We start from the raw sequence: 27,973 nt of genomic DNA on the forward strand, positions 1-27,973 counted from the left end.
TCTGAGCACTCAGGACAGGCCCTACATGGGGCTCGAACTCACAGACCGCGAGATCATGACCTGAGCTATAGTCGGCTGCCCAACCGACTGAGCCACCCAGGTGTTCTTCATCTGAACCATTTTTAACAATAGTGTTATACTCACATTTTTGTATACATGATATACTTGCACTTTTTGTTATCTTTTTTTCTTACGCTACCTATGTCCAATAAATCTTCCATGTGGCAAACTGGTCCACGTGCTTGTAATTTTTTTTCCACATGCTTGTAATTTTAAAGATGCATCCTGTTCTGTCCCATGACTAAAACATATTTTAGTCGGCCATTCTCCAATAATTGGACATTTATGTTGCTTACGATTTTTTTACTTTAAAAAAATATGATGAGCTTTCAGTGCATATAGTATTTTTCCCTTTAGTCATTTACAATCATCTTCCTATGATGATTTTCTAGAAGTTTTCTGAGGAAAATGAAGTCACAGGTGATGATTATTGCATGGTTTCTTTAAAAATTACAATAAATTTGTTTTGCGAGTGAAATATGAGGGCACCAATTTCAGCACACTCTCACCAACATTTGATACTTCTAATTTTGCTAATTTAATATTTTTAAATGTTTCTTTTTCTAACGTATATTTTTTCCTATATCTGTTTTCCTTGAGCATTTCCTCTGATGGGAAATGCCAGTTCATGCCTCTTGTGTAGGTCGGTTTTGAGAGACTGTCTCAGTATTTTTCTTATTCCTTTTCAAGGGCTGTGTATGTAGTAGAGATTTTAACCCTTTATCATAACTGTAGTGAACATTTCCCCCCATCTGTTTGTAATTTATTGTCATGCTCTCATCTATAGCAATTTAGCATTCTTTTACAGTTCAGATCTTTCCAGTGTGATTTCTCCTGTCGCGTTGTCTCAGAAAATTCTCTCCATGTTGTCTCATCCCAGGGCTTTAGTAAAGAATTTAATTCTCTGAAACCGACCTGTTCCTTAAATGCTCACTGGTTAACCAAGATCCCTCCTTTATATTTGAGTAACGTAGGCTAGTAGGCCTATGCCTATAGGAAGAGTTCTGGTGTGCTGGGACCCGGATCCAGGCGCCGTGGGGAGCGAGGTGGAGGGCACAGCCGCCGCTGACCCAGGCTGCGGTGTGACTCCGCGGGAACACAAGAGTGGCAATACCCAGAATGAAGGATGAGACTGCACCTAAATGTCCGTGCTTTCGCCTTACCCTTTCCCTTCCTAAACAGCATTGGGGAATGAAAGCACTTCTGAAAATTAAAGATCACATGGCCGGTAGGTTTTCCTATCTTGTTAGAGTCCGTATGTTTCCAGAAATGAAGGCTCCCAGTCGACCTACCGCAATGCATTTACTGCGCCCTCGGTGTGCGGAGCCCTGTCCTAGGAACATTGTGTGTATCCGTGTGGTTTGCAAGTAATAATAACTCCGGGGCAGCCATGAGTTATGTGGCACGGTGGAAAGGATAAACGGGAGATGAGAAGATAAATCTAGGCGGATAACCGAATGTAGAGATGGCTCCGTTGTGGATTCTTGATGGTATGAGAGATACGGCACGGTCCCGTTGCACCCACCCTCAGTCCTCCCCGCTGCCTTGCACCTCAGCCCTGTGTCCAGCTGGTCGAAGCCCCTGATCCCACAGACAAGATCGTCCTGCCCCCAGCCAGGCAGTCAAGTTCACTCAAGGTACGTCTCAAAGCTGTTGCCAGGGTCTTAAATCCTGGCGGAGAGCCACGTGCGCGGGACTGCGAGTCAGAAGCGCCCGCCCCCCATCCCTGCTGCTGCCCACGAGCCTGAAGACTTAGGCGACCGCAGTGGGAAGGCACATCTGACCTCTTGGTCCTGGTTCCCACCCGCCCACCTAGGTTCGCAGTTATCTTTCTTTCTCGGTGCAGACCACAAACCCGAAACCGCTTGTTTTGTTCTTTGCTGGGACCAAGAACAGCACTGCTTGACTCTGTATCTTTTCCATGGCAGGCAGGTGGAGGGGAACGCGCCACACCTCCACCCCGTCCCCAGTTGGGCACTAATCCACTCATGTTAACTTGTAGGCAGAGCATCTGCCACTTTCATCTTGAAAAAGAAAGCATCAGAGGTTCAGATCCCCGAACCTGTCAATAGTGAGGTCCACCGCGGCAGATTCGCTCTCAGTCGCTCTCAGGACAACCTCCTCCCTCCCATCCCACACTGAGGGAATTCACCCTCGGGGCCGCCCGGCCTCGCGCTCTCCCCCAGCCCGGCGGCGCGGGTGAAAAGGGACGCAAATGCCCCCCGCAGACAGGCCCTGGGGTGCCCGCGGCTCTCAGGGTGCGCAGCGGGACCCGGCAAAGCCGGCTGTCCCTCCCCTGGGCTTCGCCTCGCAGGTGGGTGCACGGTGGGTTGAGGAATGAGTGAGAGTGGCGCCCGCGCGACCGGTCGCCGCGAAGAAAGTCCCGGAGACCGTGACCCCTGCGCGAGGGGGAGGCGGGGCCGGTGCGCAGGCAAATACCGAGATGGGACCGCTTAACAACCCCGCGCAAGGCCACCCCCTTGTGTTTCGCAGCCCGCGAGGTCCCCGAGAGCGGCCGGAGGACCCCAAAGGCTGCGCTGCGTCTCCCCGACCCCTGGGCGCCGCAGCGTCGCCCCTCGTGGGTGGGCTTCGCGTTCCCTCCCGGGTTTCCAAGCTACCACGTGACTTCCACGAAGTGCCGGGGCCCAGCGGAAAGCCGCCGCAGGGGTGGGATTTGGGACCCCGAGGTGCGGCGAGAGGGCGGGGAGAGGAGGAAACGGGGCGGGGGTGGGAGCGGGAGGGGCGGGCAGACTCGGCGACGCGCAGGCCAGCGGCCCGGGCCGGGGGCGGGGAAACCCTGGCGGCGCGCGGCGGCCGCACGCGCCGGGAGAGCGGGAAGCCCGAGGGGGCGGGGCGGAGGGCGGCGGCCGGCAGGTGCGGGGGCGCGCTGATGCGGGCGGCCAGAGAGTGCCGCTAGGCAGCGCCCCGCGTGCAGGGGGCGGTGGGCCGCGCGGCCGCTCCTCCGCGAGGCTGCGCGGCGGGGCGGGGCGGGCCGGAGGAGCGCCCGGCATGTCGCAAGTGCTCCCGGCGGCCGGCAGCGTCCTGCAGAGGAGCGTCTCGGCGCCCGGGAACCAGCCGCAGCCGCAGGTAGTTGAAGGAGGCTCAGGGAGGTCCGCGGGCCTGCGGGGATGGGGGCGCCGAGGGGCACGCGGAGGTGGGTGGGTCTGGGGTTCTGGAGTGGTGACCGCTGAGTGTCGGGGTGGAAGGCGCTGCGGGAGCCAGCGACCAGCAGGAGTGGGGGCGTGGGGTGGGTCCAGGGCCCCCCCGGCGTGCGCCTCTGTCCGGCGGTCCTCCGCTCACGCACGGTGCCCGCGGCGTCCGGAATGGTGACCCGTCTCTTGTGGCCCGGGAAGCGGAGAGACTGGAGGGCGCGGGGACCCAGGCACGGTCCACGTTTCCCCGCACGTGGGATCCGCGCTGTCCCGGTGTCGCCATCCTTGCGCTGGCGCCCGCTGCCACCCCACCGCCGGCGCGCGTGGCCCTTCCCGGGCGCCAGGGTGCGCAGAGGGGAAATTCAGCCCGAAGGGGCAGCTCGTGTCCAGGCACTTCCAACATCTACGGTCCGAATGGGGAACTCAAGACCCGTGCCTGAGGGTGCGGGCCTGAGGGGGCCCGCAGTGGGTGGACTCCAGCCCCAGCGCTGGTGGAAACCCCTCGGCCCCCATCCAGTCCTCTGTGCTGTCCCGGGCCACATTTACAACTGTGTACTTAGGAATCTGAGACGAGGTTGCCCGCGGGGATGGCCATCAGAGAACTTCCCACTCATTGTTATGCTCCCCTTCCCAATTTGATGCCTGGTACACGGTGTCATCAGGTGGCTCTCAAGAGTCACACATTTCTGAGTTTGGACCTCGGTTTTACCACACGCACGCTGAGTAGCCTCGGGCATTTTGCTTAACATCTTCGAGCCTCAGTTTCCCCCCCTGTAAAATGAATATAATAATAACCTCTCGTGATTTTTATGAGGATTAATTAAGATATGGTTAATAGTTGGTGGCTGTCTCAACACTTTGCTCTCCTTTCTGTTTTGATTAAATGTTACTGCTGGGTTGTCAGGTGTGAGCATATGGATAGGTATAGAGTGTCCCCTCCCAGAGGGCAGGACACAGGCCGCTTCCCTGTGCCCTGTGACTTTTTGATTGCGGACAAAAAGGCGTGATTTGGTGACAAGCACGATGGGGAATTCAAAAATAGCAGCGACCTCTACAGAGGTTGCTGAGGGCGTACCATGTGCTGGGAGCTTTAGGATAAAATCTCATTTTGTCCTATGCTTGTTCCAGGCGTTAGGCTGTTAGAATGATCGCTGCAGTGATTACCCATCAGTTGTTCAGGGCATGTCTCTCTAGGGCCTAAAACAGTGCCTGGCACATGGCAGGTACTCATTTAATACTTAGTGAAACAATGAATGACTCACACTTACAATAAATGAGAAAACTGAACATTCAGAGAATGTAAGCCCTTTCCCCCAGGCTATAATGACAGCAAGAGACAAAACCAGGAGCCACGTATTTCTAAGCTGAAAGTCTGTCCTGTACACCACATTTTGCCCATGTGGTGTTCTGGTTATGTTTACCAAGACTTCTTTGCCTCTAAAAAACTATGCTTTGACCCCTTGTGCCTGTTCCCTTAAGCACTACCTTCAGACCACGTCCATTTGTTATATTATTTATGTATGTTGTTTGTGTCCTTCTGTAGACTTAGATTCTTCCATATACTGGAAATTCTTTACCCACTGGAACTTGGGGGGAAACATATGTCTCTCATATTGGAATACAAGACCATATAAAATGATAACTGCAGTTACCCATTATTTTATATTAATGTTTGCTTCCCAATAATATTAATAATTGAGTAGCTTTCCTGTGTTTGTATCCTACTAACTAACCTCTTAGCTTTTAAACTGTTTAAAGGTAGCATACTCCCCCCCCCCACTCCCCCCGCTTGGTACCTTCTCACAGGGTTCTGGAAGGCAAAGAGTCTCTACTTCTCCATGTTTTTTCTATAACTGAGATGTTTTTACCTTGGTAGGTGCATTTTGTGAGCCTGCCTGTTTCAGGATAACTCTTAAAGGATTTGACTCGGTTTGGTTAAATCTCATACAGAGCGCTAAGAGCTCTCAAGACACATCATCAGTCTGCTTTCTGATTCACTCTGACCCGTGGAACAAAATGGCCATCAAGCATTGTTCAAATGAGCATATTGTCTGGTGTGTTGGCAGAGTTGTGTGGTTGCAAGTAGTTACAAGCGTGATGTGATTTGCACGCATCGAAGTATCTATTTGTGTGGTGGCGTCAGACCTCGCACGTGGCAGTTTCCGGACAGCAGATGCCTTCTGCCTTTCCCGTCCTCAGATGGACAACGTTGACACCACACCTCTTCCAGGCACACACCCTGTGGGGTAGAGGTTTATGAACGTTGGTTTGGAGTCCAACAGACCTGAGTTCCACTTCCCACTTACCCGCTTACTAGCTGTTATACCTGGAGCAAGTTCCTTAACCTCTCTGAGTTTCTTATTCCTCGTCTGTTAAATGGCGGTCACACCACACATTTGTCAGGGTGGTCACGGGGGTTGGCAGCTAAGCTCAGCCACGGCACGCGGTGAGCAGCAGGTCCTCTGCTGTGACTGCAGGTAAAACGGGGAAGCTCCATGAGCCATGCAGAGGAAAGAGGCAAGGCTGAGGAGGGTGAGGCAAGGGGCCTGGACAGCGCACCTGACCAGACATTTCCCCCCAGAGTCCGGAGGACGATGACCGGAAGGTCCGAAGGAGAGAAAAAAACCGAGTTGCTGCTCAGAGAAGTCGGAAGAAGCAGACCCAGAAGGCTGACAAACTCCATGAGGTGAGCCTGTGATTGGGGCAGAGCCACATTAAGGCCACGGAGAGGAGCCACCTTCTGCCCTTGCACTGTGGTGGCGGCCCCAAGGTCATGTCCTGGTCATCACCGATTTGGACACACAAGTCTAATTCCGCTGCGTCCTTCAGCCCAGTGTCCTGATTCTTCACTCGCCGACATCTTGCTTTCTCCCTCGTCCGCTGGTTGTTCCCCACTCTCGATTTCTTTCATTATAAATCAAAACAAAATAAAACAAAACTTCCTCTTGATCCCAATTCCTTTTCAAGCTACCACCCCACTTCATTTCTTTCCTTCCTCACTTCCCTGCTCCTTAAAGAGAGACCTGCTCTCGCCACGTCTTCAGTTCTATTTATTCTCCAGTCCCATGTGATGTTGTTTCTACTGCTCCCTCCCCACCCAAGGTGCCTGCACGCATACACACACACACACACACACACACACACACACACACACGCACCCTTCCTATGGAAGCTGCTCCCACTGAGGCCACTAGTGCCCTGGCACTGCCTGATCCAGAGGCCTGTTTCTAGTCTCATCAACCATGACCTTGCTGGAACATTTGACACCATTGACTCTGTCCTTTTTTTAAAATAGATTTTTAAATGTTTATTTTTGAGAGAGAGAAAGAGTGCACGCAAGCGGGGGAGGGACAGAGAGAGAGGGAGACACCGAATCCGAAGCTGGCTCCAGGCTCCGAGCTGACAGCAGACAGCCCAATGTGGGGCTCGAACCCATGAACCATGAGATCGTGACCTAAGCCGAAGTCAGATGCTTAGCCGACTGAGAGCCACCCAGGCTCCCTAACCCTTCCCTCCTTGAGACCTTCCTCAAGGTCTTTAGCTTCCAAAAGACCACACTTCCCACTTGACCCTCTTAACCACCTTTCTTCTCAGTTTCTTCACTACCTTTTCTCCCTCTGCCTGTTTTCTTAAATGTTGGTGTTGACTGGGCTTTCAGACTCTGCCCTTTTTCCTTCCCATCCTGGAAGATTTGATCTATTAATCTGTTCTCTCAGCATCAGCTACCCACATTGATTGCTCCAGGCAAGACCTCAGTCGCAGGCCCTCGACCCCATATCTCGAAAGTCTGCTTAGATGTCTCCAAGTGGGTCTGCTGTAGGCTGCTTGGATGCAACATGGCTGTGACAGTGTGTGTTCACCCCGAGACTCTCTTCTCGCTGTCTTCAATTGCAGTTAATAGAGCTAACCACCTTTCTCATCACCCACATCAGGAACCTGGGACTTATCCTAAACTCTTCCATTGCTCTCCACTCTCTATCCCACATAATCTCATAGCCAGGATTGGGAACTGCCCCATATCAGGAACTGGCCTCGCAAGCATCCGAGGGCCTGTGCAAAGAATTGGTGACAGTTCTGAACTCTCGTCTATACACAGAGTTGGTGCAAGTAATTGGGGATTTTAGTTTAATGTTTCCCTGCCTGCTCTCTTGCCACAGCTTGTCTCCACAAGGCGAGTCTAGGGGCACTGACGGCATAGCTGACCGAGGTATAATGGGGGGGGGGGGGAGGACAGCAATCTCTGGAAACCCTTTCACAGTGAACCGAGAACAGATTGAGGATGCACGTACTCCAGGGAGAGGTGACCCACTGGTATAAATTCACAGTGGGCATAAATGACATGTTAGACTCTTTCCCGGGAGCAGGAAGGCTGGGCCCTAAAAAGAGAGAGGGTCTTCAGATGAGGGTCAGGGAAGGTCCTTCCCAGCCTGTATTAATCCTGGAAACTTCCCACAGAAGAGTTGGAATGTCCTTTGAGTGCTTTCTTCCTTCCCCTTTGCTGCCGAAGCAGTCTTGGGTCTAGCGTCGTGTTACCAGATAACCCCAGAGGGCACTTTCGGCTCAGTTAGTGCATGGTCCTGTGTTCAGACCGCATGTGCCAGCCAAACAGCGAGGGTTCTTCCCCTCAAGAAGCTTCTTGTCCAAGCCAGGTGCATTCACTTAAGAAAACACTAGGGGACACTCTGTTGTAAGTCCCAAGTAACTATGTGTGTGGTTGTGAGTGAGCGACTTGGACAGGACCTTCCCCAAATATTTGTGAAGCTCTACCATGGCCAAGGCGTTGCTGCTGGGTCACAAGGAGAGGAGTAAGATCTCATTCCTGTTTTGGGAAGCATAGGAGTTTTCAAGGAAAGTAGCTCGTTTCCGGTGGCCTCGGTAACAAATTATGACAAATTCGGTTGCCTTACCACAACACAGGTTTATTATCTTACAATTTTGGACGTCATCTGTCTGGAATGGGTCTCACGGGGCTCAAATCAAGGTGTCCAGAGGTGCTGTATTCTTTCCGGAGGCTCCAGGGAAGAATCCATTTCCTTGCCCTTGCTGGCTTCTAGAGGCTTCTGTGTTCTCTTGCTTGTGGTCCCTTCCACCTTCAAAGCCAGCACTGGCTAGTTAAGCTTCTTTCATGCTATATTACTCTGATACTGTTTCCATTGTCATCTGACTCATGACTTCTTTCACTTATAAGGACCCTTATGATTACATTGGGTCCACCTGCATAATCCAGGATCATCTCCTCATGTTCAGATTCTTTTTGTTCTTAATGTTTATTTATTTGTTTTGAGAGAGAGAGAGAGAGAGAGAGAGAGAGAGAGAGAGAGAGAGAGAGAGTACGTACACATGAGTTGGGGAGGGGCAGAGAACAAGGGAGACAGAGAATCCCAAGCAGGCTCCATGCTGTCAATGTAGAGCCTGACGCAGGGTTTGAACTCATGAACTGTGAGATCATGACCTGAGCGGAAATCAAGAGTCGAATGCTTAACCGACTGAGCCACCCAGACGCCCCTCCCCAAGTTCAGATTCTTAATCACACCTCCAAAGTCCTTTTTGTCATGTAAGGTAACATATTCACAGGCTCCAGGGGATGGATGTCGACCTCTTTGGGAGGCCCTTATACTGTGGAGGGCCTTTCTGTTCACCTAGCCTCTTCTGCTGTCCCTATACTGTGTCACATGACCAATTGTGCCAGGTGCTCTTTTGGGAAATGGGAATAACTGATGTGAAACCCAGCCCTTCCATGGGAGATCACTCCCTTCTCTGTCTCTGTGGAGCCAAAGAGTAGTTCCGGTTTAAGTACCACTAGCAGATCACCTCATCAAGGACAGTCTTTCTGAGAAACACAGTGTCAAGGAGGCCAGGACAGTGGCTCCACCCATGCACAGATCCCCAAGCTGTAGCCCTTAACTTTACTGTCACTAGCTACACACAAGTGTTATTGGTCACAAGAGGGTGTGTGGGGGAGCAGGTGGCTGGCTCAGGAAAATGGAAATACATCCCAGTCCCGCTGTAGAAGAGGAATGTCTTCTTTGGACCGGAGGGTAGCACATGAATTCTGTCTCCGCTGTTAATTCCTCCCATGGAGGGCAGCACAGCTGTGTGGGGGTCTGTGTTCTGCAGGGCAAACATAGCAAAACAAAATAAAATAAAACAAGACAAAAAAACAAAAGTAAATACAGTAAAAAAAAAAAAGTACTTTTTTAAACTTTGAAAAAAGTCTACATATTGAGGGTGGGATATCTGGTTAAAAACTGCGGTAAAGAATAGCTTTGTTGTGCTCCGGTGAGTGAGCTGAGGGCAGAGCACCTAGCAGGCTGCTCTGGGTTGTGGCAGAAGAGCCTTCAGGCCCCCTCGGGCTCCAGGCCACGTGAAGGACAGGAAAGTGAGAGCCGGACACGTTTCTCAGAAGCCTCTTCAAACCTGGGACCAGGCCCCTCTCTAGGAGACACTAAGGGGTGCAGAAAGCAGCACTTGGTAGCCGTGGCTGCCTGTCACTCCCTGGGGAGATTAGCCCATGAAAAGGGCTTTACTCGGTCCTTCCTCTGTCCCATACTGTGGGGTAGCATTGCTGCATATCTCAAAGTCACTCGAGATCTTTATTTGCCTTTCTTGAATACCACGAAGGGGAGTATTTAGAGCTCGTTTAAAATTCCCACCTTTCTCTCCTGCCCACCTTGTTCACTCACTGGAGTCTCTCTTCCCTCCAACACCTGAGAAACCTCCTCCAGTCCCAGCTCCCAGGAGCCTCTGGGCCACCTCCCACCTCTCCCGGCTCTCCGTCTGCAAAGCTGGAGGACAGTCCATCAAGGCTGGGCCTCCCTGGAGGGCAGGGCTGGGAGAGCCGGAGCAGGCCATGCCAGGGACAGGCTCAAGTCACTCTTCAGTCTGAATTTTCCCCTCAGCGAGGTGGTTGCTGGAAGCCCGACTGTGGTGACGAGAAGCTGTTCCTAACGTGTGTCTGTGTGCCTCAGCGCTCACTGTGGCTTTTCAAATCATCTCGTCAAGGCGCTTACACCTCTCATGGGGATTTCAGCCTCTATTCATCTCTGAACATTAGGCACACGCCTGAGTCCACATTCACAAATAGGGACCCAAGTGAACGGTCCAGCTTTCTACGACGAGCCAAAAGGTGTCTCAGAAGTGGGTCAGACTGGTTCGAGCCAGGCATCCGAAGGTGTAAGACTGAGAAAGAACGTTGAGTCAGTAAAGGAAGGCAGACGATGCCATCCTCAGGAACCCCAAATGTCACCAACTGACGGATTTCTTAGGCAATTTGGTTGTGGTCTGTGTTGCCACGGTTTTTTCAGATATTGCATATTCAAAGAGAATGCTTCATGTCAGTCCCTCCTTGGTTTAGAAACTGATGATGACACTAATTTGTACGGCCCTCCCTGATGACACTAACTTTCTTCTGGGAAGGAGATCAACCTAGGGCTTGGGAATAGGCTCAATGTAAAATCCTGAGCCCTCACAGCCCTTTACTGCCAGTAACCACCACGGGGAAATTTGGGGCCAGTCACTGCCAAGTGAAAGCACAATTGCTGTCCTTGCTTGAGGATTGCATTTGACCTTGAAATCAGGTTCCAAGTCTGCATGACCTTGGAAAAGTCACTGCGCCTCTCAGAGTTTCACTTTCCTTGCTTGTGAAATGGGGTCTGTGTGTGGCTGTGCCCTCCTGATGGCCTTTTCCTCCCCCTCATCTACTTCCTGCCTCTGTTTTCCTCTCTGGTTCCTGGTACCCACATTAGCTTGTCAGTTGTTGTTTTTTTTTAATCCTGGACCCTGGATGCCCCCAGACAGCCCCTCGCTCCCCAGTCAACCTCTCTTAGATGCCCAGACCAGGGTTCCTCAGCCTTGGCACTACTGACATTTGGGGCTGGATACGTCCTTGTCTGGGGGTGTGCTGTCCTGGGCACTGTAGGCTGTCGAGTGGCACCCCTGGCCTCTACCCACTGGATGCAGTAGCGCCCTCTGGTCCAGTTGTGACAACCCAGCTGTCTCCAGACATGCCGCCTGCCCCCCGGGGACCACCGCGATTGCTCTGGTTGAGGATGGCTGCCTCAGACAGTCTCATTTCTGAGGCAGAACTGGGATTTGCAGAGATTTCGCCACTGGGAATGTTTAGGTCTCTGCTTTGCGACTGTGTCTTGCGAAATGCCAGGGAAGGCAGCGCAGTGACCTCCAACCCTCCTGTGCAAAAGGCTCGAAAGTCAGCAAGATTTGAGCTAAACTGATCTTTTGGAAATAACAGATGGGCTAATGTTCTTGCTTATTTTCACGTATGTCAAGTCCAAGTACTTTCTTCTCCATGTAAAGTGGGTGTTACTCTTTCCCCTTTGTTCTCTGCATTCTCATACCTCCTCTCCACCTGCTCAATATTTATTTATTGATTTATTAAATATTTATTTATTTATTAATTTATGAGTAACACCCACTTTTATTCTTCTTGAGCTGGCCTCACCTGGAGATCTTGACTTCTTCTCTTTTTATTCTCTCAGCTCCATGAAAGTCCCTCAGCAGGTTTAGAAGTAAAAGTCAAATCCCAGAAGAGAAAGTCCCTGCAGAGAAGGCGGATGAGGGGGCTGCTGGGCTGGGGTTTAGAGGAGGCAGCTGTACCTTGGGAAGACTTTAGGCAGCATGGCCCTTCATGGCTTCTGGAGCTAAAACTCAGAAGCTCACAGTGTCCTGCCACAATACAAAAGGACACTTTGGAATGTTCTGCCACAGCAAGTGATCTTCCTATGTTTTGGAATCTAGTTAAAACGTTAGCTCATTACGGGCGCCTGGGTGGCTCAGTCGGTTGAGCGTCTGACTTCGGCTCAGGTCATGTTCTCACTGTTCATGAGTTCAAGCCCCGCATCCGGCTCTGTGCTGACAGCTCAGAGCTTGGAGCCTGCTTCAGATTCTGTGTCTCCCTCTCTCTCTCTGCCCCTCCTCCTCTCACACTCTGTCTGTCTCTCTCTCTCAAAACTAAACATTAAAATAATTCTTTTAAATGTTAGCTCATTGGAACCATTCGCATCTATTCTCCATTTTACTTGGAGGTGAAGAGCATTTCCAGTTGCAGGGTGGAGCACGTGAGCGTGTATGTGTGTGTGTGTGTGTGTGTCTGTGTGTGCGTGCATGTGTGTGCATGTGTGCGTGCGTGCATCTGTGCTGCATGTGCATGCGTGCGTGTGCGTGCACATGTGTGCCTGTGTGCATGTGTGTACGTGTGCCTCACAGAGCTGCAGCCAGTCACCCTGCTGCTGCAGGCAGGCTTCCCACGATGACTGTCCTGTCTTCCCTCCCCTTGCCCACAGAGGGCTTGTTGCTGCTTTGTAGACTGAATTCAGGCTCCAGGACTAGAGTTTGTCAGAGGCCAGAGGGGAGCTGACAGGCATGGAGGAGGGCTGAAGGCAGAATGGGGCCCGTGCGCTAGTGAAACCAGACTGACCCAGGATAACCTGTGAGAGGAAGGGGTGCAGCTGGTGGCCTTGGAGAGTATTCCAGACTATCCTGAGGGCTTGCCTGGGGAAGGCTCAGATGGCCTCTGTGTGTGCAGCCCCTCTGGCACCTAGAGGGGGGAAGGAAGCAGGTGAGAGAAGGAGGCAGAGGACTGGGGCTGAGTCGTCACTGGGCACTGTGGCCCATCAGGTGGGGCTACCGCAGAGGGTAGCAGAGGCTCTTACATTTCTGATCTTTGGGGAGAGACCTTATTTAGTATAAGTAAGATTGAATATGATACAAAATTGAATAGAACACATAATAATGAGGGATGTGGTTCCATTAGGTGCTGTGCTCAGGGAAGCCTTCCTGGAGGTGTTAGGCTTGAGCTGGGCCCACACAGAAAAGGAGGTAGGTAGTCCAGTCGAGGAGAACAGCATTAGCAAAGGGGCAGAGTTGAGAATTTGTGTGTGCTTTAGGGAACTGTAAGAAGAACAGACATTTTTAGTGACATTTTTAAAAAGTTACTGGTACAAGAAGAGATGTGATGGTTGGGAAGGTTGGGTCCCCACCCCGGGAAATGCTTGGTAAACAACATTGCAGCAAGATTTAAATAAGATTGTCAACTTTGAGATGGTCTCTACTGGCGTGCCCTAGGGCTCTGCCATTCGTTGAGAATTATACTATAGAACATACTAATGACTTGGATGGAGATAAGGCAGACCTGCTCATCAAGCTAATGGACAGCTTATAGCTGTGTGGCATCGTGATCCCTGAGCTGACACGTTAAGATTCAGAAAGACTTTGCTAACCTGGAAGATGCCAAGTGAACAGGGTGAAAGTCAGGAGAAGTGGATATAGAGCCCACACCTTTCATCTCCAGAACACCAGTCATCATCCAGATGTAGACAGAGGAGCAGTAGATGCAGACAAAGCCTGCACCTCTCCGCAAACTCAGGGAGAATCCCCAGAGTGAGGGGGCTGCAGGCTTGGGCCCAGCCCCAGGGTGGGCCACCTCCAAGCATCTGCCCTCTGCATGGACAGGCCACCTGCAGAATCATGCACTGTTTTGGGTATGGCGTTTTTCTCCGAGATCCTGGCAAATTGCAGTGTGTATTGGGATGACCTCCAGGAGGGCAGAAGGACCAGAAGCCCTAAAACCCAAGGAGCTCAGGGGACCTGAGACAGTTGAGCTGAGAGAATACCTAAGGGGAAGTGGTATGGGGCTGTCTCCTAATATTTCAAGAACTGTGATGTTGAAAAAGTATTGAATTTACTCTGTGTGGTTCCATAAGGTGGAACCAAGCCCAATAGGTGGGTCTGAAGGAGAGAGAGAGATTTTGGATGGGCACAAAGACGAGCTTTCTAATAGACCAGCGTGGAAATGGCAGGGACTGCCCTTTGAAGAAGAGAAGGCCCAGCACAAGTTGCATGTCCGGTTTCTGCATTGTGTGGGTTGGGCTGAGGGGTCTCTAGACCCCCCTCCAGGTCTCAGCCTCTGCAAACTCTGGTATAATGGAAACTTAACAGAGTGTTGGGGCGAAACCAAGGCAAGGGGTATTTTTATTCATTTACTCATGCAGCCAGCAAACATCTGTTATGTTCCAGGCACTGTTCCAGGTGCTGGGGCCACAGCAGTGACCACAACAGAGATCTTGAGAAGGCAACTCAGCAGTTGGGGGAGGAGAAGCTGGCTGCAATGGGGGCCCTGAGGGAACTTTTAGGAGTGATGGAAACGTTCTCTCGACCAACGTTTAATTTGCCAAAACTCATTGAATTATATACATCCTTACAACAGGTGTGTGTTATTTGATATAAATCATATCTCCATAAAGCTGATTCAAAAAGCAAAGCCCCACCCTCACCAACCTTGCATCCTGGTGGGAGGAGAGAAACGTGAAGCTAACAAGGAACCACTAAGAGCGGTGGAAGGGGGCTCAGTTAGCGAGGAAGCGTTCCTGGGGAAGAGCGAAGCATCAAGCGAAGGGAGTGTGCTCGCAGAAACCATTTTCCCCGTTCTCCTTGTCTGTGCAGGAGTATGAGTGCCTGGAGCAGGAAAACACTGTGCTGCGGAGAGAGATCGGGAAGCTGACCGCGGAGCTGCAGCAGCTGAGCGAGGCCCTGAAGGAGCACGAGAAGATGTGCCCACTGCTGCTGTGCCCCATGAACTTTGTGCCGGTGCCGCGGCCGGACCCCGTGGCCGGCTGCCTGCCCCGATGAAGCCCGAGGATCCTCCTCCTCTGCTGAAGGAGGAGCCTTGGTCGTTTTCACACCTGGCAGGAGGGTTCCCTCCGCATCTGTGTACAGGGGGGGCCTGTGGCCGGGTCCCCTTCTCGGAGCTCCTGGCCGCGTCCTCAGCAGATGGCTCAGCATGACGCTCCCGCCGGCACCTCTCAAAGCCTTGAACCGATCCAGGCAGGGAGGCCACCCTCAGGAGTCACCTCGAATCCACTTTGGCAGCTAATAAGTTCCGTGTTGTGCAGAATCATTGCCTGTAGATTTTGGATAATAAAGATGGTTATGACATCTCCTTTTGCTAACTTCTTGGAATTTAGAAATATAATAGGTTTCCTCGTCCTGGAGAGGTCATCTTCTGTCTCCTCACACGGTTTTGTGGCTCCTGGGTCTTGCTTTCCCCTCCTGGTCATCTTCCCCATGGCCGTATCTGTGCTCGCTGCAGGAGACAGCTGTGGAGGCCTGGAACTTGCTGGCCACCCCACCGGGGTGATGTCGAGGTAGTCATGCTGGGTGTGACCCCTGCCTGCTTTGGGTAGCTCTCCATCTTGGTCAGCACCCAACCCCTGCTGGACTGTCAAGGCAGATTTTCTCTTCCAGGCCCTGGAAGCTTTCGTGACTGCTCTGGACACTCCTGGGTCACCTCCCTGTTCCATACGTAGGCGTAGGATCAGAGGACACTTTTACTTTCTGTTAGTCTGAGTCAGCAATGGGATGGGGAAATGTGTCCCCTAGTTTAAAAACACAGATATTTTTGGCAGATAAGGAGAGCAATTTCCTTTCAAAAGTTCTGTCTAATTATTATTTCAGGAAAAGCAGAACCAAGACAAGTTGAAGGTGGGCCTGGCGAGAAAAGCAAAATGGGAGAGGATTCCCGGTCCTCTTCCAACTCTCTTTTCCCCTGGACCCAGGGAGTTGTGGAGGGCAGAGCCATCCCATCATAAAGGGCACAGGAAATGGGAACGGAAAGGAAGGTGCCTTGTTGTAGATGGTTGAAAAAGAAGAAAGTAAGAAAAGAGAATGCCAGCCCCTCCCAAGGGTGACAGGCTTGCTGATTTCATGCAAGTATTCATACTGGCCACTCCTCGAGAGCCTCCTCTCTCCTGGGCAAGGGTCCCCTGTCCCCCAGGCCTTTTGGAGGTCTGCGGGTCTCTTGGAACTCACGCAGGCTGAAGACGGCAAGGTTTCCCTGGTCAGAGGCGTTCTAAGTCTGCAGTTAGAGACCAGGGCCGCTGCTGGCTGGCAGGACCAGGCCAAATCTTCCTGAATGCAGCCGTTTTGGGGGGGAATGGCAGAAGTTTTTAGTATGAGAGATTTTATAAATCATCCAGCCTGATAGCACTCACTCTGCAGACAAGGGGCTCAGATGCAGTGAGGGAAAGGCCTTGCTCAAGGTCAGCCACAGGTAGGGAGGAGCAGAACCAGGCTGGAACCCCAGATGGTCTGACTCCTGATCCACTGTAGAGTGATAGCATCAGGCTGAAGCCATGCCGCAGGAGGTGCCTCCGGGCCAGGACTGGGGTCTCTACATGTGGCATGACCTTCTGTCAGCGTCTCACAAGGCTGGCCAGGACTGTGGAGTCCAGGTGAGCCTGTCCATGAGGGGCAGACTCAGAGTCAGGGTCCCAGGCGCCTATGTGGCCGTGAGTACGTACACAAAGTGTGTGCCTTGTACCTGCAGGTGTTTTGTGCTGCTGTCTTTCAGCTCCAGCACTTTCTGTCCCTGCAGGGAGCACTTTACGCTCTGGCTGGCTCTCAGCAGGATCCTGCCGCACTTCCACGTTCTCCTGGCTTGCACGTCCCTTTAGCAGTTCTGCTGATCTGCTCTGACCCCTACTGGCACTGCCGTTCAGCCAGCTGCTTCCCCCGCCCCCCCCCCCCCCCACGAAACTGCTAACCCCAGGGTATTTGTGCCTGGGGCCTCCCTGGCCTGAGTAACCCTGGCTCCACACGACAAATTAGAGAGGCATCTCCGTCCGTTAAGTTGTTCTGTGCCCCCAGGGCCTTAGGGTCTCTTGGCCCCTCGACTTTGGGAGACTGAGGATGAGGGGCCGAGGGAGGATGGTGGGGAGCAGGTTCTATCTCGGAGGTGATAGTACACCGTCTCTGCCCACAGACTATAGCCAGAACTCAGTCACGTGGCCTCACTGAGCCATACGGGACTTTGGGGCTTGAAATTCAGCCAGGTGCTCAGGGAGCGGACAACCCGGATTTGGGGACTGTCAGTCTCTGCTGTACGGTCTAGCAGTTGCTCCCACCCTCTCAATGGAACCCCGCACTCGGAGGTCACCAGTAAGCTGCCAAATCTAATGGCCAGACCTCAGGTCTTATCTCCCTTTAGTCCGCCAAAATGAAGGCGCTAGCTTCTGCATTTCTCTCTGTCTACCTGCTGCTTCACTGTAGGAAGGGACTCCTCTTCTTGGAGTCTCCATCTCTATCTATCCCTAAACCGGTAACTCTCACACCTGTACCCAGAGCCCAGCTCTCTCTCACGAGGGCAGGTATATTCAGCTGCCCGTCACATGTCTTCGAGAGAACATCGCACAAGCATATCCCACTCGACGTGTTCACAGCTGGACTCACGATCTCATTTTCTTCCTTTCAAAGATGCTTCTCGATCTGTTTGTACCTGTTTAATAAAGAGCTCTGTCACCTGCTTGACATCATAATTGAAACTTCTGTGGGAGTTCACCAAGTCCTTCCAGTTGTGCCTCCGAAATCCCCCCAGATCCAGTCTCTCTGCTCCAATGTGCTCGTTGCTTTGTCTACAAACAGGATCCTGATTCAAACTAGCTGCCAAACCACAGGGGGCTTCCTCCCTGAGCTGTGTATTCATTGAGGGGGAGCTGCCCAAAAGTCAGAGCAGTAAATTTGGAGTCAAAGAAGCCAAACTAGGGAAGCCCAGGGTCGTGAGTCATGGTGCTGGGGTCCAAGTCCCCTCCAGGATAACTGGCAATGTGCCAAGAGTTCTGAAAGCCAAACGTTCACTGAGCTTGGCTGCTAAGAATGCCCCTATCCACCACCTGGTAATGTCAGGGGCTGTCTCAGCTCCCCAGTTCCTACTCTGAAAGAAGCAAATTCTCTATAAACTTGAAAAACTGTAGTATTATTCCAGGAGGGACAAGGGAAGTAGAGAAGCTGCTGGAAACTGGATTTACTAGGCTGTATTCACACTTCTGCTGTATGCGCTGCCTGGCTGGCGCCTCACATCTGAATTCCGTCTCCAAGTGGCTGTTTGTTGGGCTGGGGGGAAGGGAGGCAGTCTGAGAAAGGCCCCTTCAGCATAGAAAGTGTCGAAGGGAGGAAACCCTTCCTTCACACCCACGCAGCCACACCACTTCCTGTCCGCAATCCCTCCCTGTATTGCACCAGCCCAGCCTTGAAGCTTGGGGTTTCCATCACTGAATCAGGCCCCAATTTTGGCCCCAAACCTTGGTTGAGAATGATGACTCTAACGGACAGGAAAGCGAGAGACCCAAAAGCCCCTCTCTTCTTTCCCATCAATGCTAGGGTTTCCACAGTCCAAGTATACTGATGAGGGCTGTGGGCTCTGTCCCAGCAGGAACTAGAGGAAAAAGGGCGGCCCTGAATCTCACTGGCACAGCTTCCCTCTCGTGATATCCAGGAAGTTCTGGCAGGGTCATCAGTGCCACTACAAGAGGACTTGCAGATGAGAGCCAGGGAGCAGAAAGAAGGGAGAACGGAGAGAGGGAAGGAGAAAAAGAGGGAAAAAAGGAAGGTGGATGGGAAGAGGGGGATGGGGATCCTTGAGCTCTGAACCTAAAGCATCCCTGCTCCTGGGGACGGTATGCTGAATCCCCAGGGGGATGGATTGGCTGCTGGAAGCCCCCTAATAATGACAGGTAACTCGAGGGGCGAGAGTGGAACTAGCCACGGCCAGAGTGTCTGCAAACCCTGCTTGGAGTCAAGGGAACTTTCCTGGATTGCCCATTTGGAAACTGACCACCTTGATGAGATTGCCCCCACTTACCTATTTGGGAACAGAGGAGATTAACATATTCACTTCCGCCGCCTCAGGCATCACCACCGTTAGCATGACCCACACTGAAAGTCTGTGTTTAGCAGGTGCCGATGCACTTGGTGCGGCATGCTTGAAGAACTCGTGTCCTAAATCTGGAGTTGTGTGCAGGGCAGACTCTGGCCCTGGAGGCAGCTCACCTGCTTTTTTGGGTGTTCTAGCGTGACCTTTTCTAGTCCCATATTCTTAGGAAGATCAGAAATGTCATCGCAGATAAGACAAAAGGCCACTAGCCCAGAATTCCGACCACGATGCTGAGGGACATGTGAGGGAGAGTCCAGTGTTTACATTCTAAGACACCATGCTAAAAGTCCAGAGATGTACTTGGAACTTCCCTGGTTTCCCTTAATAACCGGCTATGTATCCATCCATTATCAAGACTCTTCTTGAACTGGTTTAAGTTCTCAGTCACCTCGTGCAGGGTGTAAGCTTCCATTCTGCTCTGAAACCACCCTCTGCTCTGTCCAAATCTAGGGCCACTGGATCATGGACAGAACAGGTGCCTTTGCCCAGGGCCTGGAAAGCAGCACTGTTTCCCGAGCATCCCAGTATTCACAGAACTTCTGCAGTCCTTCCTCTAGACCAGTAGCAAGGCAAAAAAAGTACCTTCCAAATGTCACAAACCCACAGGAGGCTCAATTTGCCAGGCAGTGGTTTCTGAAATTGACATAGTAAGAGAGTTGGAGAAATAACAGTGGGGGCCAGCGTCCTCAGGTAAAAGGGTGGAAAGAACCAGTGAACGTACCTTGCAGTACTTCTTGAACGATTGCAGTAAATTTGCTAATTATTAATGGTTATTGAACTTTATTAGTAATTCATTACTTATTCTAATAATCAATTTATTGTACTAAACCAATACATTTATTTACAATAGTAGATAATAAAATGACTTAAAAGTAAAACTATCAATGATTACTTGTTACTAATTTATGAATTAGCTGCTGTTTAAACAATCAGTAGTTAAGTGCCCACTGTGTGGGGGGGTGGGTGGGGGTGGGGGACCAGGACCAGCAAGGGACAGACACCCCCCCCCAACACACGCACATATCTTAGTGGGCCACCTTATCATATAACTTCTGAAATCTCACCTCTAGACCTGCCTCAGTTCGAGGAGGGGAGATCTAATGATGTTCTCCATCTGGTCTGAACAGGGAACACTCTTACTTAGGTTGTAAACAACCACAGGACAGGGATCATGTTATTTAGCCGCATATCCCTGGTTGCTTAACTCGCTGCCTAGCACATGGGAAACACTAAGTATATCTGCCTGAGTGATTGATGAAATGAATGGCTACTCCTTCTTTAGTCTTCATTCCATTTAAGCCCTCACCCCCATTCCACACCCCCATCACTTAATATTACTTCATTTGTAATGTGAATTTCTTGGTGTTGTTTCCCCATTTAAGGGCATGGACCTAATCTACTTCCTTTGTTCCTATAATTCCTTATCTGTGTCAATTTGCCTGGTTTAAATTAGGGATTCCTGTAAGTCAGCAGTGAAGTTGCTTCATAAACATCTCGTAAGCATAATGTCGAAAGCGCAATAGGTTGATGACGATGAAGGTAGAGGTTTGGGCCAGAGAGCACACAGGAAAAAAGTCTCCAGGTTTTCTTCAATTTTATGTAAGTGTTGTAAATAGTTAATTATATTTTTATTTGTTCTACAACATTATTATTTAAGTCTTTAATATTTGCTTAGGGGTACTTACCATGTGTACACAGAGGAGTTGGATACACAAATCCAACTGGCCTGGAGGAGAAAAGGAATGAAATGTACTAGATGGTTCTTGTAGGGAGAAAGTTCACAGGAAAACTATGTATTGTCTAGAGGACACTCCTCAGATTATCTAATTAAGACATTTTCAGTGTCTTTGAGCAATTTTACAACTCTGTAAATTATAGTTAATTGGTAGCAATGCAAAATAATTCTCACCTCTAGACATGCAAATTATGTCTTGTCCGTAGAAGTCAATTTACTTTTCTCCCTCCCTCCTCCTTGAGAAACCAGTTTGCCTCCACTGGCACATTCACTTCAATATTCCAGACCTATAAATATGCCTGTTCTTTGGATTCTCTCTTGAACTGGTGATAACTGCTCAGCTCCCCCATTGGTTAATGACCTTTCATATTTATGATCTTATTTAAACTTTCATGAGTAAAAATTTGTACACCTGTTTTTTCATATCGGAAAAAGAGCCATGACTTTGCCTTTTTTTTGAACTTTATTTTCAATTACTTTTAATGTTTATTTATTTCTGAAGGAGAGAGAGACAGAGCGTGAGCAGGGGAGGGGCAGAGAGAGAGGGAGACACAGAGTCCGAAGCAGGCTCCAGGTCTGGGCTGTCAGCACAGAGCCCGATGCGGGGCTCGAACCCACAAGCTGTGAGATCATGACCTGAGCTGAAGTCGGATGCCCAACCGACTGAGCCACCCAGGTGCCCCTGAACTTTATTTTTAAGCAGGGCCAAATGACCCTAGTGTTGTTGGGCGGTGTTCACCTCATGTGGACAGAGACTCCGAGAAAAGCCAGGCAGTGTGTTGGTCTTGAGTGTCATCTCCAAGGACCTGAGTCTCTGGGATCATTTCTTCTGTTTTGCTGTCCGGGGCTCTATTATCCTGAGTCAGGTCCTCAGATTTCCTGTTCCTCCTCCTTATTTTTTCCTTTCACTCCAAGCATCCTTTACGTCACATGCTAAATGTCATTTTCTCCAACGGTCTTCTGTGATCCGACAAAGCGCTCCCCTTGACTCTGTCTGTAGGTCACAGCACACACCCCATTCTATTGTTATTGCTTGTTTAAATAAGTGAATACCCAAATGAATGGATCCTGGCGTGAAAGATTCCACAGCGTCTTGTATCTGCCTGTTCTGTTGTCTAACTTCAGTGAGAAAACTTCTTGGTCCTAAACGGAATCTTTGTGGAAACATTTTCCTGTCTTCTCTCCCACTGGACTCATCACCTTTTTCCCTTTATTGTGTCTTTTCGCATGCTTGGAAACCCTTACTAACACCTGTCCCACCATTTCTTTTTCATATTTCCCTCTTTGTCTTTCTTTTTTCCCCCCTCCTCTATCTTCTTTAATAAACCACAGAGCCCACAAAACTACCACATAACTGAACGTGTATTCTCAAATAAACGCTCAGAAGGCAGCAAGACTCCAATACATCGCACCTCGGGCTGTTCTCCAGCAGTCTGGGATATTTTGTGGTACATCAAAGGAGCGGGCATCTCCCCGAGGCCACTCTTGGAGTGAACCGGCAGCCAGGGTGCACAGATCTTCCCACCTCCAAAAGAAAACGATGAGTCATCTCCTCCCACCCCCACCCCCCCACCCCCCCCCCCCAGCTCCACCGCAGGAAGCTAGGAAAGTAAAAGCATTAGAAGCAAGCACACTGGGCCCCAGGTCAGCCTGAGCAAATCTGTGCACTTACCCAGACCATTTCTTTATAGTAATAAGGAGAAAGGTGATGATACATTTCACCAATATGCAGACCTCTTTTCAAAGCCTTCCAATTTCACCCCCCGGGGCCCATACACATGTGGTTGGTGGTCACCGAACGTTCTTGGCCTTCCAGCATAGTGGCTGAGAAAATATGGAATCCTGTGTCTTTAAGAACTGAAACTGTGTAGAAACAGGATTTGATACCCTGTAGGAGACAGGAGACTTCCCTTTTGCTGCTCAAGTTTCAACTTCAGTTATCAGGAACTGAGCAGGGGGGGATAGGACCTGGAGCTCAGCAGCACAGGTCTGGGAGGCTGTTGCTTTCTGGAGATGAATACACTCTTCTTTCTTTTTGAATGTACCTCATCACAGTGAAAAATACGTTTAAGAAAGTCCCTGGTTGACTCTGCACGTCCCAAGGGTTCTCTGGAAGAGAGAACACCCTGTCTAGTTCCAGATGCTGGCCGGTCCCAGGATTCCCCGGCGCTGCCCTTGGTCAGGCTGGGTGCCCCGTGGGCATGAGGTGCAACCGGACCCGGGAGCAGGCACCACAGCGCCCAGCTCAACGTGCTGGCCAGAGAGCACGCTGGCTGACGGCAGAGTCAAGGGTCCCTACGGTGGAAGGCTTTGAGAGTCACATAGTCCAACCTCCCTTTCTTCACAGCTAAGGCTGTCACAGCCCAGGATGCCAGCAGTGTGGCACTGAGGACAGTCTGTGCGTGGCATGGTCAGGCCTGTCAGGAATCCAAGTATCTTGACTTCCTGTGGTGTGGCTTTTCGGCCCCTTCCACGGAGTTACCCAAGCCACTGCCTCACACAGGCTGTGTTGGGGAATGTGGTTGTACTGGTGTATCTCGCTTGTCCCCTAAACCCATACACCTGATCCATTCCCCACTCTTCTCTTCCTCCTTTGTGTCTGCAGGCTGATCCCTCCATCCTTCACCCCGTGCTCCCCTGATGGCTAGTTTCCAACTGGTGTTGACCCATGAGAGGCCCCGGGAGGAGACCGGAGAGTGAGAGCAGGGAGAGATTGGCAGGCCGTTTCTTCCTTGTCCCTCCTGGTTTGGAGCCTTCATTCTGGCAGTGGCTGCTTCCTCTGTGACTGTAGCGTCTCCTGCACTGGCAACCCCTCCTGCACAGCTCATTTGCCCTGGGCCTCAGGGGTACCGTCCTCTCCCTCTGCCCCTTCAGGCCTAGATGTGGTAACAGCTTCCCACTGATGAAATCCCTCAGCTGCCTCAACATCCCTTGTTGGTTCCCCCAAGTCCTGCCCACATCCCTGTAAATTGTACCTTCATTAAAGTCTCTTCAGAAGGGGGTGCCTGGGTGGCTCAGTCGGGTAAGCGGCCGACTTCGGCTCAGGTCATGATCTCGCGGTCCGTGAGTTCGAGCCCCGCGTCGGGCTCTGTGCTGACAGCTCGGAGCCTGGAGCCTGTTTCCGATTCTGTGTCTCCCTCTCTCTCACCCTCCCCCGTTCATGCTCTGTCTCTCTCTGTCTCAAAAATGAATAAACGTTAAAAAAAAAAATTAAAAAAAAAAAAAGTCTCTTCAGAAGAATCATCAGAGTGGGATCCTGGAACCTGACAGACTTGATGATGAAATTCTAAACCAAGGGGCTAATGAAGTCCATGCTAAGTAACACTACCACCACAGGCAGCAAAACCATGGAGAAAATGGCTTTGTACTTGCTCAGAGCCTAAGACTCAGTGTCTGTTCAACTAATCAACGCCCAGAGAGCACGTTTCTCACCAGCAGGGCCCCCCGCCCCGACCCCGGAGCTTAAAGGGTGGCTGGCGTTTGCCCATCTCTGGCACTGCCTCCTGGGCTCTGACTTCCTGGGATCTCTCTGTGGGAGGTGCAGAAATTATTCTCTCAACCTCTCTCACCTCCAGTCCCGTGTGTACACCCAGTCTGCTCTTTATTTCCCAAAGCCTGGAAAACGAGGCGTCATCCACACAGCTTCCTCAGCTAAAAGCTGCAGTTACCCGGGTTCTGGTTCCATCAAATCCAGTGCTCCCCGAATCCATCCCTGTCTTCCCTCTGTCTTCACTCTGTCCCTATAAAAGCCGCTTTGTCTGGACTAGTAGTTCTCAACCAGGATCAACTGGGGAGTTTTTGCAAATGCAGGTGCTTTAACTCTCCTTCCCTCTGCTTCCTAAGGAGATATAAAAAATTTTGACCAGAATAGGATGTATCTTACGACTACCCAGACCCCCACACTCGGAGTTCCATTGGTTTTGAGCTTCACTTTCTCTTACTTGGAATCCCTTCTTCCCTGGTCTCCTGCCTCTGAAAGCCCGTCCGCACACCAGTGGAATTATCCACCAAAAGGCCAAATCTGAGCAGTTCTTTCCCTTGTTTAAGAAGCTTCAGTAGCTATAACGATAAAAACCAACCTGCCTGGCCAAACAAAGCCTTTTGCCATCTGGTCCTAACCTATCCTTTTAACTTCATATCTGGAGGTACAGAGAGAAAAAAGCAGATGACAGAGGAGCCGAGAGGGGATGGACACAGACAGGAGACGACATTAAATATTTAGGGGCTCCAGCTGCTGAGGCCAGGACAGGAGCCTTGGATCCAGGACCGCCCTCCAAGCTGAGAACCCATGAGGTCTTTCTAAGGATTTCCATGAGACTTGATCTTCTGGATAGTTTCACATGCAACTCCTTCATTTAACTAAATGGGATGAATTTTAGTTCCTTATGATCTGGAAAACCTAAGTAAATCAATGCCTTTCATGAATGTCCCCACCTGTTAAGTATTTAGTCACCTTTCAACCCACAGTTCAAATGGTGTCTCCCTTGAGGAGTTCTTCTGAGTTGGAGTGATTCACTGATTGGAGTGATTCTTCCCTTCTCTCTGCTGTCTCCGTTAAAGCATTGGTTTTGTTTTATTCTTTTTTTTTACTTGAAAAAAAATTTTTAACGTATTTGTTTTTGAGAGACAGAGAGACAGAGCATGGTGAGGAAGGGGCAGAGAGAGAGGGAGACAAAGAATCCAACACAGGCTCCAGGGTCTGAACGTCAGGTGTCATGACCTGAGCTGAAGTCGGATGCTTAACTGACTGAGCCACCCAGGCACCCCTCTTCTATTTTAGATTCATTGTATTACTTTTAAAATTCCATGTAAATTTACAATCACCTTGTCAATGTCTAAAATCCATAGTTGTGAAAAAATAAATAAAAACCATAGTAGTGTGCAAATATGATTGCACTGAATCTATGGATCCATTTGGAGAGACTAACATCTTGATAATATTGAGTCTTTCAATCCATGAATGTGGTATATCTCTTCATTTATTCAAGCATTCTTTAGTTGCTCTCAGCTTATATATGTTTTTTACATATTCAGTATTTTATATTCAATATAGAAGTCTTACACATCTTTCATTAAATTTACCCCTAAGTATTATATGCTTTCTGATGTTTTTATGAATGGGATTTATAAGATTATAATTTCCCAATTGTTTGTTGCTAGTGTGCTGGTTTTTGTATATTGACCCTGTATCCTTTAACCTTCTTAAGTTCACTTATTAATTCTAGTTATTTTTTGCTTTCCAAATTGGAAAGCACTTTTTGCTTTCCAAATTTTGTGCCTTTTCATTCTTTTTCTTGTTTTGTACATTGGCTAAGGAATCAGCACAATATTCAATAGGTGTGTTAAAAGCAGTCATGCTTTCATTGTTACGTTAGGGGAAAGCATTCAGTCTTTCACCACGAAGTATCTTGTTAGCTGTAGGATTTTTTTGTGTTTTTTTGTTTTGTTTTGTTTTTTTTCAGAATTACCCTTTATCAAGTTGAGAAGTTCACTTCCATTTTTAGTTTGCCGAGAGTTTTTAGTCATGAGGGAATATTGAATTTTTTCAAATGTTTTTGCTGCATCTATTGAGATGATTGTTTGATTTTTAAAATCTTGTATTCTATTAATATGGTCAATTGCATTGATTTATTTCTTTTTTCTTTTTTTTAATTTAAATTCAGGTAACTTAACATACACATTGATTTATTTTATTTTATTTTATTTAAAAAAAATTTTTTTTTCAACGTTTATTTATTTTTGGGACAGAGAGACAGAGCATGAACGGGGGAGGGGCAGAGAGAGAGGGAGACACAGAATCAGAAACAGGCTCCAGGCTTTGAGCCATCAGCCCAGAGCCCGATGCGGGGCTCGAACTCACGGACCGCGAGATCGTGACCTGGCTGAAGTCGGACGCTTAACCGACTGCGCCACCCAGGTGCCCCAACACATTGATTTATTTTTGAATGCTGAATCAACCTTTCATTCCTGGGATAAACCCCATTTGGTCATGGTACATTCTTCTTTTTGTATATTGCTGGATTCGATTTGCCAACATTTTGTTAAGAATTTTTGCATCCGTCTTCATGAGAAATAGTGGTCTGTGGTGTTTTTGTTGAACTTTTTTGTCAGATTTTGTCATAACGGTTTATTTTTTAATTAAAATTAAATTTTTAATGAAACATATGCATCATTTTTTCAAAAATCAACTTGTGCTAAAAGGTTTATGGAACAATGAGAATTAGTTTTAGCTATAAATATAGCAGAAAAGCCCAGGGGCGCCTGGGTGGCTCAGTCGGTTGAGTGTCCGACTTTGGCTCAGGTCATGATCTCACGGTTTGTGGGTTTGAGCCCTGCGTCAGGCTCTGTGTTGACAGCTCAGAGCCTGGAGCCTGGAGCCTGTTTCTGTGTCTCCCTCTCTCTGCCCCTCCTCCACTCATGCTCTGTCTCTCTCTGCCTCTCAAAAATAAAGAAACGTAATTAAAAAAAAAATTTTTTTAAGCCCCAAATACTTGTTCTTAAACAAGAAGCATTTTTTTTTTTCCCATATAAAAGCTGTTTAAGGTGAAAGGAGTCAAGCTGGTATGGCAGCACCATTGTGTCACCAAAGACCCAGGCCCATTTTCTTTTTCTACTTATCCTTAGGGTCACTTCATATTCCAAGATGGCTGCTGGAGCTCCACTCATCAGGTGCAGCTTCGAGGCCAACAGCAAGACAAAGGGGAAGAAAAGAAAAAGGGTATCTGTCTCTCACTTTTACAGAGACTTTCCAAAGACCCTTTTAATTATGTTTCTTTGATCACAATTTTATCATATGGGCACATCTCGTTGCAAGGAGGGTTGGGAGATAAAATCTTTTAGCTGGGTATGTTGTTGAGGATTTGGTTACTAAGGAAGAAGGGGAGGGTGGATACAAGCAATATGCTGAGCAAAAGAAAATCCAGGACACAAAAAGAGTATATACTATATGATTCCACTTAGATGCAACTGTAGAAAAGCCAAGTCGAACTTCCAGTGACAGAAAACACATCATTGATTGTGGTATTGATCCCAGGATTGAATAGGCTGGGTACAAGGAAACTTTTTGAGATGATGGAAATGTTCTGTGACTCGATTGTAGTGATGGTTATAAAGGTGTATAAATTGATCAAAATTCATCTAAATGTGCACTTATAAATTATATTTATTATACCGTATATAAAATGTACCTCAACTCTATTGTTGATTTTTTGTAAGTATGGAAAATCCCAGCACTACAATAAAACTGCTCTTCAATTTTGTTTATCTCCTTATCTTTATGTGACTGAAATGAGAATGCACATAATG

General features: G+C 49.4%; 1 protein-coding gene across 4 annotated transcripts; it reads left to right on the top strand.

Moving 5' to 3' along the window:
• Positions 1-27,931, top strand: BATF3 (basic leucine zipper ATF-like transcription factor 3). 4 transcript variants are annotated; one of them, XM_023247790.2, is made up of 3 exons: positions 1-2,374; positions 5,794-5,898; positions 27,293-27,931. In XM_023247790.2, exons 1-3 carry the CDS (start codon positions 2,276-2,278, stop codon positions 27,506-27,508), a joined length of 420 nt encoding a protein of 139 aa, XP_023103558.2. In that variant the 5' UTR covers positions 1-2,275; the 3' UTR covers positions 27,509-27,931. The 4 variants fall into 4 exon arrangements, with proteins under 4 accessions (XP_023103558.2, XP_011289348.3, XP_023103559.1 ...); XM_011291046.4 differs by lacking the exon at positions 27,293-27,931 and adding an exon at positions 14,670-15,161 and having other exon boundaries at positions 2,224-2,374; XM_023247791.2 differs by lacking the exon at positions 1-2,374 and adding an exon at positions 2,863-3,147.
• The last annotated feature ends 42 nt before the right edge of the window (positions 27,932-27,973 follow it).

Source organism: Felis catus, chromosome F1 (assembly GCF_018350175.1).
Source record: "Felis catus isolate Fca126 chromosome F1, F.catus_Fca126_mat1.0, whole genome shotgun sequence".
NCBI classification, from domain to species: Eukaryota; Metazoa; Chordata; class Mammalia; order Carnivora; family Felidae; genus Felis; species Felis catus.

Excerpts from the sequence above, each read along its gene's own strand:
- BATF3 (XM_023247790.2), top strand. The coding sequence starts at position 2,276 with ATGCCCCCCGCAGACAGGCCCTGGGGTGCCCGCGGCTCTCAGGGTGCG. Across the intron at positions 2,375-5,793 it reads CCCTGGGCTTCGCCTCGCAG|AGTCCGGAGGACGATGACCG; the intron begins GTGGGTGCACGG and ends ATTTCCCCCCAG. Across the intron at positions 5,899-27,292 it reads AGGCTGACAAACTCCATGAG|GGTCACTTCATATTCCAAGA; the intron begins GTGAGCCTGTGA and ends ACTTATCCTTAG.